Genomic DNA, 10,843 nt, shown 5'->3' with positions numbered 1-10,843 from the left:
GGGTCGCAAGTTAACAGCCTGTGCAGACAGCAGGACAGAGTGGCTGCAGTTGGCTGAATTGGGTCCCCACGTTCCTGACCTCCAGCACCTCAGAATGTGACTGCATGCGGGGACGGGGTCTGAGATAATGAAGGTAAACAGGAGTTACATGGGCGGGCTCTAGATCAGACAGACACCCCCCGACGGGCAACCGTGTGCGGACACGGGGAGAGGACGGCCGTCTGCACGCCCAGGAGAGGCCTCGGGAGGGAGCGGCCCCAGGACACCCGGGTCTCGGACTCCAGCCTCCAGGACGGGACCGTGAGCGTCTGTTGCTGTGGGATTTGCGATGGCTGCCTGAGTTGACTAAAAAAATAACACAGAGTACGCTGGGAGTTTCCCACAGGAAGGAGGAAGCAGGCCAAAGCCTTGGGAAAACTATGAACCCACCGGAAAGGGACGAAATCCAATCCAAAGAGCTCCCGGACTCAAGGTCACTCTGGACAAAGGCTAATACCCAAGAGAGGCGGGAGGACAGGACGGGACCGGACGGGATGGGGAGAGGGCAAGCGGGACACCATGCCTGCAAGTAACGGAAAGCCCCCGGACGGCCTTGCAGGGCTAGGCCCGCACCGCGCGCCGCGACCCAGGGCCAGGCTCTCGCTCACTGCTGCTCTGCCCCACCCTGGAGTGGCTACATCCGGAGCTGGGCTGCAAGTCGCCTTAGTAATTCCAGGTGTCACACCCCTGAGGGACAACTTCCAAGACACCATCTTCTGTGAGCCCCCAGAAGACCTCCTCTACCACCTCATTCGCCAGAAGAGGCGGCACGCATGTTCTGTCCTGGGGCAGACAGGCTCTGCTTTACGAGAATCGGGTCCGTCTGGGGCCACCGAGGGCCCCTGGGAACTGGGTCAGGTTCTCCAGGAGGGAGCGAGGCTGGCGCAGGTCATGTCCAGTGTCTGGAGACCCTGAAGGTCCAAGAGGCAGCCCAGCCCAGGGGATGGGGGACGGGGAGGCAGCGGCCGCCCGCACTCACGCCACACCTGCTCTGGGAAGGCGGAGGGGGCGGCGTGTGGGCAGGAGGGACCGGTGCAGCTGTACACAGGGACAGGCGCTGTGCTGGGGTCCGCGGGATGGCCCTGGCCTGACATCACGGGCCCATTCCTCCCCAGGGGCAGCTTCCGCACACGCGGATGAGCCCGCGGACGGAAAGCTGCGCGGCCGCCCCGCTGCACGCCCTCCTTTGCACCCAGATCCCAAGACTTCCAGGAGGGCGGGCAGTGGCTGGGCGTCGCGTTATGAACGGTCCCAGACTGACTGTTGCTTTAAAATAGGCTATTTATTGTTTCTCCAATTAAAAAAAGAATAATGACAAAAGCAGGTAACAGAGGACACACCAAGGAACGCGCAGACCCACGACGCCCACTGCCTGGGCAGCCCAGGTGGCACCTGCGCCCCAGGACCAGCAGCGGCGGCAGTGCCGGGGCCCGGCACCCAGGCCTGCGGGCGCACACCCAGTGCAGCAGCCGGGGACCGAGCTTGTCCTCCAGCAACGCAAGCTCTCTCTCCGTATCAGCACCCGCGAGGCACAGAGCGAGGGGAGCCCGCCGCCGGCCCGCGGGGACTCCCAGTCCGGGTCTCCGTGACCGTGGAGCCGCGCGGGACCTGAGCCCGGGAGCGCAGCTCACACAGTTTTTTGTGACTGATTCGTGGTCACCTCTTTATTCACCTCACCACCTGCCTTCCGAGATGCTCTCTCCGGCAGGAGCAGCGGGGCCCTGGCACGCGGCAGCCTGGGCACCAGGGGCGGGGCGGGGGGGTGCGGGCACGTGCGGAGAAACCCCGCGAACCCCACAGCTCAGGGAGGCTGCCCTGCGCCTTGCCACACGCGCCGATGCCCCGGGAGCCAAGCAGACACCAGACACCGCCGACGGAGATGGTGGTGGCCCCTCTCGGCCGGCGCCCAGGGTCTCAGTTCCCTCACAGGTGCGATGGGGATGAGCCCCCCTCGTGGGCTGCAGAGGGGAGTGAACGGCACAGCGGGGGCGCACATGAAGGTCCTGGACACATCCCTGCACCCACCACTGCTTCCGTCCTCCTATGGCGCGGCAACCCCGTCCCTCCGGTTTTCTGTGAAACTGTCCCTCCGAGCGCTGAGCCCAGGCTCAGGGGACCCACCCAGGGCCCACCCCAGCCTAGAAGCAGCCAGGCCGGGCTCTGCCAGGGCCCCCCGCCCCCACAGCCTGCAGAGTGGAGGGCCGGGGGGTACGGGGCCACCCCAGCAGGCTCGGAGGGAGGCCACCCACTGGCCCAACCGGAGCCTGCCGCCCGGCACAACAAGCGCGCCGCCATTGTCCTCCTTTAATCACAGCTTTAAACACTTCACATCGGACATCTGTTCCTTCACGTTCCGCCTCTGTTCCTCCGTCATCCTCAGAAGGAAAGTCCAGAACGTTCCGCACTAACTTTAAAGTCCGGCTGAACATTTAGTAACGAACAAAGCTGAAAACACAAAAGAAAAAAGACGGCTTTTACAACCTCGGGTCTTCTGACTCGCAGACGAGCGCATCAGTGTCTCTAGCCGACCCTCACAGAAGTCCGACGCCCCCCCTGCGCCGGCCGCGGTCCGTGTGGCCTGACCGCCCCGTGGGCCCGCACCGCGCCCAGGCCGTCGGCCACAGCAGCCCCGGGCCTGCGCCAACCAACCGGAGGAAACGCGCGGCGGACAGACCTGTTTAAACTTTCCTCTAATTCTGTCTAGGTCTTCGTGAAGTTTGGCATAAGTAGGGTCATCGTAAGGGAACTTCTCGATCATTCCAATCAATGATTCTAAGACCTTCATCTTTTTGCTGGAAAGCACAGAAAGAAAAGACCTTCAGTTCTCGGGCGCCGGGGCTGGCCGTGGAATGGCTGCGGAGACCGCTCACTTAAAAGCAACAGGCGTGCTAATGCGCTGGGTTCAGAAGCTGCAGGACCCATTTTCTCGTTCACTAAACACTGATTTACCCAGCGACACGCTCTCACCCGCGGCCGCCCCTCCACGTCAGGTTTGGACCGAGCGGACAGACAGGCCTCCGCCCCGGCCCAGGAGCCGGCACCCTGACGGCTGAGTCCCCAGGCCACAGACTCAGGAACACACAAAACCAGACCGGGCAGAGCGCCGGAAACGACTGAGCCTGCTCTGGATCTGGGGACTTTCCAGGACCGGACACTTGGCGCCCGGAGTTCGGCGGCCGGTGAACCGGCAAGCCCCTCCCTGCAAAGGCAGAAACCGGCGTCTGGAGCGGGGACCCAGCTCCCCTTCCCAGGAAGACAGAGCTCTGCAGGAAGAGCAGCCCTGGGTATGGCCGTGCCCCGGCGCGCGGTTACATCACCTCGCTGAGCCCCAGCACCCTCATCTGTAAAATGGGGCGCTACCAGTGACGTCCCTGGCTTTCACGACCACGGGTAACCTGTGGGGGTGCAGGACCTAGTACAAAGTAGGTGCTCAATCAACAGTCTCCTGGCTTCCACCGTGTCCTGGGGTGGGGAGGGGATAAAAACAGTCCCATGCGCACATCTGCGGGCTGTGCCACAAGGGACCCTGGCCGGCACCCTCCCCTGGGTCACACTGACCATCTGAGCGCCAGGAGTACGCTAGCATTTGATTAAAGGTAATTTCAAAGAACGAGAACTCATCCTTAACGTGACCCCACAGCCATTCACAGCAGCCGACGTCCTGCCCCCCCCCCCCCATGGGGCCGCAGACACAGGAGGCAAGGAGTCTGCCGGGGCAGACCGCACCCCTGGGGCTACGAGGGCTCCTGCCTCTGAGAAAGTGCGGGTCGCTGCAAGGCCAGAGCAAGTTAATTAAGCCACGAAGTGCCCAGTTTCCAGGGAGATGGCAGGCAGGGGCTGACGCGTGGGAAATGGCGGGACCCAAACATGACATGAAGACCACCACCCATTTCCAGCTTCGCAAGTATCGGCTTAATGTCCCCTGGTCAGTGAAGCCACTCCGGGCACACGCAGCTGTCAGCGCCTGTGGGGAGGGCGCGAACCGCCCACAGCTGGTGGAGCAGAACGAGGCTGCGGGAGCCCAGCGCTCGGCCCTGGCCAGTGCCCGTCGGCCTGGGGCTGCCCCGGCTGCGCACAAGGCCGGGAGCCTCCCTGAGTCCGCCGCAGGGCGGGGCGCCGGCCTTCAGGCTAAGACGCCGCTCCCGCGGGGCCCCTGGTGGGAAAGGCCCACGGTGCTGGGTGGTAACGCGAGGGCAGGTGCTTCCTCGCGCCCTGACTGGCGGGCCGAGCTGTCTCTGCAGAGCTGTACGGACCTATCAGCGCCCCAGTCTGCAAGCCCTTGCCCCAAGGTAAGGCTTCCGGCCGTGCTTCACAGAGACCCTCGGGCCCTGGGGGGAAGGGGGCGCAGGCGCTGCGGCCTCCGCCTGCCCGCGCCAGTCCACGCTGCCTGCTCTCAGACACACCGACGAGGTGCGGGACCCCCACTCTGGGGCCGGGGCTGGAGCTGCTGGGTATGGGCCGCAGGGCAGCAGGTCCCCACGAGCCAGCAGACCTGGCACTGGGGAGACGTGCGGGGCGCCCCCGGCCACGCATGGAACGGAGTGGAGCGCCAAGCTCAGCTCCGACTGCCAGCCGGGCTGCCACAGGCTGCCAGGCACTGTCCCGGCCGGGTCGCCGCCGCCTGCACTCCCGCTGAGCCCACAGAGGAACGTCCCCCCAAGGACGCAAGAGCTGCGTCCGTCCCCAGCTGCCCACGCGAATGCGGCGGCCCCGTGACGTGAACGAGCCAGAGAGCAGGCCACCTCAGAGCCCCGCTCAGCGGCAAGCACCCCTGTTCCCGTCTCCGTCCGGGGGCGGCCGGGCTCCAGGCACTTGAACTATTTCAAACGAGACAATGAGTCCCGCAGACTCGCTCCTGCTCCGGCACCCACTCTCCTCGCGCCCCTCCCGGGCTGTGCAAGGCCACCCGGCACCAGGCGCGTGCGGAGTGTCCTGAGTGCCGGTCCCACGGGCAGCCGGCAGGACAGCCAGACCACGGGGGCCTGCTACTTAGGGGTTCGCTTCCAGCTTCAGGATGAAGACAGATGGGACAGGGTCACACAGTAGGAACCGTTTAAAAAGCCGGAACGAGCCCGCAGGTGCTCAGAGCCTCCGAGTCCCCCGCGTGCGTCCGACACAGGGAGTGCGCCTCCTCGCTAACAGACCTAGCTGCTCCACCAGAAAGCCGGGGGCAATGCGGTCACCTTTCCCAGTTCTGTCCACACCGAGACGACTGTCCCTGTTATCAGACATTCCAGGTACCGACGAAGGAGCAGACATAACCAATTTCAACGCGATTTGATTGACGGGGTATGCGAAGGCCCCTCCTGCCCTAACGCTGCCAGGGAGAGCCATGGCCCACGGGGACTCGGGAGCAACACCGGGCTCCCCGGACACCGGAATGTGCCCGGGACTCCGTATTTACGCAGCCCCCCTAGCCCACGGGGTGCACTCACAGACCCCCGGCAGGCGCCCGAAACCGCCACTAGTATCGACCCTCCACGTACCGCTCCCCCCACCCCAACACACAGCTTTCCACTCGGGGGGGCACCTGATGGCTTCCCTTTGCCACATCCGGGCTGCCAGCACCACTGCTCCTGCGCTTTGGGGCCGATGTTAAACAAAATCAGGGTGACGTGAACACAACCGTGAGACGCCAGGGCAGTCGCTCTGATGGCCGAGGCAGCTGCCAAGTGACCGAGGGCAGGGAGCGTCTACAGCATGGACCGCTGGACACGGGCGGGGCCCAGGTTCCGGCCCGCATGGGCAGGACAGCATGAGACTTCGTCACACGACTCCCCTCGCAACGTGCACGATTTACAGCGAGAGTTGTTTATTTCCAGAGAATTTCCCGTTAGTATCACCAGGCTACAGTGACTGGAACTGTGGCCGGGGAACCACAGTGCTGCTTCCTGCTAAGCTCATGAAATGCTCCCGCTCGGCCTGATTAGCCTCTGCGTTTTAAGGATGAGAAGACGGAACAGCCACCGCCCAAGGTCGCAGCAGGCTGCGTCCCCGCCCTTACCTGTCCTTCTCAGCCCCGCCGCTGCGCAGGAGACACCGCCAGGCAGACGCGAAGCCCTGGTAGCACCCGATCTGTGAACCACAAAACACGGGAGAGCGAAGTTAATGACTGACGACCAGCGACACGTGACCCGCTCACCGCACTCTGCGCACAGGAGGCGGCGGTGCCCTCGGGTCGCTGCCCTGCGGGGACATGCTGAGCGCTGGCAACGGACCGGACCGGAGGGCCGCTCATCAGTGGGGCGGTCAGGCTCCCGGCGGGCCCTCCGATGGCAGGACGCGGGGGAAGAGGCACCGCATCACCTCTGAGCGCCAGCCCCTGCCTGGCTGTGTCAGAGCCCTCGCTGACGTGCCATGGGGACACCGTGGGAGCCCCACAGCCGGGTCCGCAGGCGAGCACCACCGCGGGGCGGGCGACCTCCCAAGTGGCTCCCCGACCCCGGCCGGGCCCCGCTGACCTGACGCGTCTGAGCCTAGACACGCAGGGGAGCGGGCGGTGACCGAGGACCGGTATTCCTGCTCCTTCCCGCTCCGCCGCCGCACAGCGCACCATCCCCGTGGGCAGTACGCGCCGTGGGCTCTGTGCTGGGAACATTAACCCAGCAACGCCCTGCCCAGTCTGTGGGCGCGGGGAGAGGCCCGAAGTCCCGGCCCAGGCACCCTGCCCGTCCGTCAGTTACAGACCGCACCCGAGGGGGGTCGCCCCCAAGGGCCCCACTCACCTCGGACCCGATCTTAGCGCCGTGCGCGGTGCCCTGCTGCCTTCCCTCGAGGAGACCCAGGCTGCTGCCTTCGGCGTAGCCCTCCTGGTAGCCTTCCCCGTGAAACCTGCGGCACAGGGGCGTGCGCGTCAGCAAACACGCAGGACGAAGGCTGTCCTTCCTGGAGACGCTCTGCCCTCCCGTATGACCCAGCCCCAGCCCCACAAGGCACAGAATGGCAGGAAAAGTACAGAAGTTTTTATTTCATTTTTTTTATGGATTCGTTTTAGAAAGAGGAAGAGGGAAGCAGAGAGAGGGAGACAGACCACACACTGACCTGCTGTCCACTCACCCCCCCGGCTTCCTCTACGTGCCCTGAGCAGGGGCCGAGCCCACAGCCCCGGCGTAGCGGGACGGCACTGCCCGACGGAGCCCCGGCCGGGGCGAAGGGCCCGGGCCTGAAGTCACGAACTTCAGCTCCCGGTCCCAGCCGGACCCCTGAGTCTGTCCTTGGGACGTCTCCCTGCCTCTGGAAGCCCAGCCCGCCCCTCAATTCCCAGGCCTCATGGAACCCCAGAAACACGCGGAAGCTTTCAGATTCAAGCGCCTCCCCCCGATGCTCAGCGGGGCCGGGTGCGGCCTGGAGACCTACCTCGTGACACCGCCTCGGCGACTCTGGTCTGCAGCCCACGGCCTGTGTGTCTAGGACACGCTACTCCGCCAAGTGTCTCAAAACACTGCCACGTGCCCTGGCAGGGGCGGCTCAGCGGGCTGAGCGCCGGCCCATGACCCGAAAGGCCGCCGGTTCGAGTCCCGGCCAGGGCACGTGCCCGGGCTGCGTCAGGTCCCCGGCGGCAGGCGCGTGAGCGGCACCCACACATCGGTGTTTCCCTCCCTCTTTCTCCCTCCCTTCCCCTCTCTCTAAAAATAAGTAAAATTTTTAATAAAACCAAAACTGCTCTGCAGGGAAAGGGGCGGCGTCGGACACACCGGTCAGCGTGCCCCTGAACGCCGCCCTACGCCCCGCCGCGGAGGACCAAGAAGAAGGGGCAGCGCCCACATGGTAAAGGTCGGGCCCCGCCGAGGACCGGCGTCCCCGGAGGAAGGCAGGCATCGGCCCGAGCAGATGCTGGGGGCGGGGGAAGCGGGTCTGCGGGAGCAGCTGGGCACGTGGCGCCCGCCCCGGCGGCCGAGGGGCGAAGAAGGACCAGTAGTCGCTCGGCCCCACACGTGTCCGCCGCCGCCAGGGCCGCAAGCGCGCTCCGCCAAGCCCCGCGCCCGCGGACACCGCAGCCCAGGAGCTGAGAGCCGACCTGACAGGGCGGGGACTCACCGGTCATCCGCCATCACGATGGCGTCAAACAGGTCCTCATTCCCGGCCATGGCGGCAGCCCGGCCCGACCCTGCCCGCGGACTGCGCCGGCCGGCGGGGCCGCAATCACCCCGCGAGGTTCAGGGACAGACGCATCGCTTCCGAGGAAGCGAAACTCACTTCCGGGATGGCTGCGCGGGGCAGGCTGGGTAAGGACGGCACGCCAGAGGGTCCAGCGGGCGCCGGCGCGGGACCAGGGCGCGTGCGCGGGGACGGCGCTGGGCGGAGTTGGGCCGGCGCCAAGCCCCGCCCCCCGCCCCCGCAGCCCCGCCCCCGGCTCGGCAGCCGGCCTGCAGATTCCAGCTGAGCGACCACGTGGCGGCCAAGTTGGGCGTGCAGCCCGTGCCTTGGGATTTAAAAAACGCAGCGGGTGGACCCCAGTTGCCGCAAGCGTCTCGAAAAGAACCAGGGAAGAAACTGGGATAGCGGGTTTGGGGACCCCGGGGGATTTTGAGGTGAAAAATTCTAGGAAGGGCAATTCCCGGGGGGCGGCAGCTCCCTGCCGCCCGTGCCCACTGACCCCCGACCCACCGCCGGAGGACACCTTCCAGCACGACGTTGGACTTCAGACCGCAGCCTGAAATGCCGCCAAGCGCACGGTGCCAGCCCCCCAGGGCCTGCGGGCCTCGGTTCGGGAGACGCAAGGCTGCCGCGGTGTGGGCGGAGCAGCGCGGCCGTCCCAACTCGCCGGGAAAGGCAGTGATAAACGTTGGCGTCGCTCCTGAAGTGTTAAGTTATTTGGAAACTGGAAATACGAGTTTTGTGTACCCTACCTTGTTGCTGTTTTTAAAGCAAAGGCAGAGTCTTTCGTAATCCACGCCGAGTCCAGAATCCCACCGCTCCGGAGGGTTCGTAAGCGCAGCCGCCGCCCCACCCCCGCCGGGGGCATCATCCCCGCTTTTTAAAAAATAGTTTCTAGCTTCGCTTCAGCCATTCGTCATGTCCATGAGAGATGCTGTCAGAAAACGATTTTTAAAAGGTGCCTGGAAACTGTCAGCGGTAGCGGAACATAGACGTGAGTCTAGAATCGTTCCCGATGAAATAAGACAAAAAGCGGGCTGCCTTCATCACTGCCCGCTGAACACTCCGCACGAGGCCCGACCAGTGCACCAAGGAGGAAGCAGAAGCAAGGAGTCTGGGAATCAGAAAGAAGACACCAAAGGACCGTTAGTGGGAGCTGCGATGGCGCGTCTGGAAATCCCAAAAGGAGCGTTTAAGACGTTCTCAGAATTAGTAGTAAAATTCATCAAAAAAAAGCACTTGCTTTCCATGATTCTAACAATAACTCGTAGTAGCTCGAGCTGGCAGAGTGGGGAAATCCACTCTACAATAGTTACAATAAACGGGTAAAGAATAAAATTTGAGCAGGATCTATATGAAGAAAACGACCATCGGAACCTGACCCTGGATAGGACCAAGTGCGAGCAGAAGTCCCCGTGATCTAGAGAAAATGTGTCAAAGTCCTACATTTCATCTGGATGAGTAAGTTGATAGGAATAACTTTAAGATGTTTCTGAAAAAGGATACCGTGGAGAACTTGTCATACCAGATATGAAAATAGAAAGTTTCAATTAAAATATTATAATATGTTCGTTCAAGAAGAGGCAGGTAAATTAAACAGAGCTGAATGGCCCAGAAAGAGACTCTAGTAGATGTATGATAAAACCTTCTCACACGATGTAAAGAAGAAGCACAAATTTATAGGGAAAAGGGACATTCATCAGCGAGTCTAGGGGAAAAAGACAAGTTCCGTTTCCATCTCATAGCATTCACTAAAGTAGTTCCAGGCAAATTAAAGACTTTTTAAACGGACATTTAATAATCCAGGTGGAACATTCAGGTAAGTATGGAGATGCATTTTTTAAAAGATTTTAATTTTTTTAGAGGGGAAGGGAGGGAGAAAGACGGAGAGAAACATCCATGTGTGAGATACAGCGATTGATTGCTTCTCGCGCTCCCCGAACCAGGGACCTGGCCCACAATCCAGGCAGGTACCCTGCCTGGGAAATCAAACTGAAGACCTTTTTGCTTCACAGGCTGGAGCTCAACCCGCAGAGCCGCACCAGCCAGGGCTGGAGATGCATTTTTAATACGTGGAAAACCATGGAGAAAACCACAAAGGAAAAACCTGTACTTTCTGACATGAAGATGCGAAGTTCTGCGGTCCAAAAGTGCTACCAAAATTAGAAACCAAAGAACAATCTGGGAATATGTTTGTCATAAATACTATAACTAAAGGGATAATATTTCTGGTTGATACAGAACTTGTTCAGCGGATAAGAAATAAATGCACCCTGCTAGGAACAAGGGCTGCCAGCAGTCCACAGGAAAGCAAAGGCTGCCTTCCGAATAAGTGAAGGGGTGCTAATCGAAAGGAAAATATGATGCAGTTTTTCCCTTTTGATATAGTTTAAAAGAAATTAGTTTATTTTTTAGAATGGAAAGATACGATCGTTGCCCACAGATGCATAAATTAAAACCACCTTTCAGTCGGGCAGTGTGGAAAGATAAGAAAGGCGTTTTAAATGTTTTAACTTTGGTCTTAGTAATTTCACTTCTAGGACTTCATCTCTATGATAGAATCAGAAAAAAATGACAGTTTTTTTGGTGCAATGATGTTCATTCAGTGCAGCGTGATCTATAAAAGCCAGGAGGAGAAAGAAGCTTATAGTAAAATGATGGCATCTTCATCATAGGATATACACGCAGAAGACTCTTAGGAAACAGC

General features: G+C 61.4%; 1 protein-coding gene across 1 annotated transcript; it reads right to left on the bottom strand.

Annotated features, from left to right (window-relative positions):
- Positions 1-2,090: 2,090 nt before the first annotated feature.
- On the bottom strand, positions 2,091-8,252 carry LTO1 (LTO1 maturation factor of ABCE1). The gene is made up of 5 exons (XM_090257324.1): positions 8,077-8,252; positions 6,765-6,870; positions 6,044-6,114; positions 2,714-2,831; positions 2,091-2,484 (listed from the first exon to the last, which is right to left on the bottom strand). The coding sequence occupies exons 1-5, from the start codon at positions 8,124-8,126 to the stop codon at positions 2,416-2,418; spliced, it is 414 nt and encodes a 137-aa protein (XP_090113450.1). The 5' UTR covers positions 8,127-8,252; the 3' UTR covers positions 2,091-2,415.
- Between the last annotated feature and the right edge of the window lie 2,591 nt (positions 8,253-10,843).

This window comes from Furipterus horrens, unplaced genomic scaffold, assembly GCF_987537825.1.
Source record: "Furipterus horrens unplaced genomic scaffold, mFurHor1.1.pri manual_scaffold_2, whole genome shotgun sequence".
Taxonomy (NCBI): Eukaryota; Metazoa; Chordata; class Mammalia; order Chiroptera; family Furipteridae; genus Furipterus; species Furipterus horrens.
Note: the sequence above shows the minus strand (reverse complement) of the source record. Positions and strands in the feature narration are given on the sequence as shown.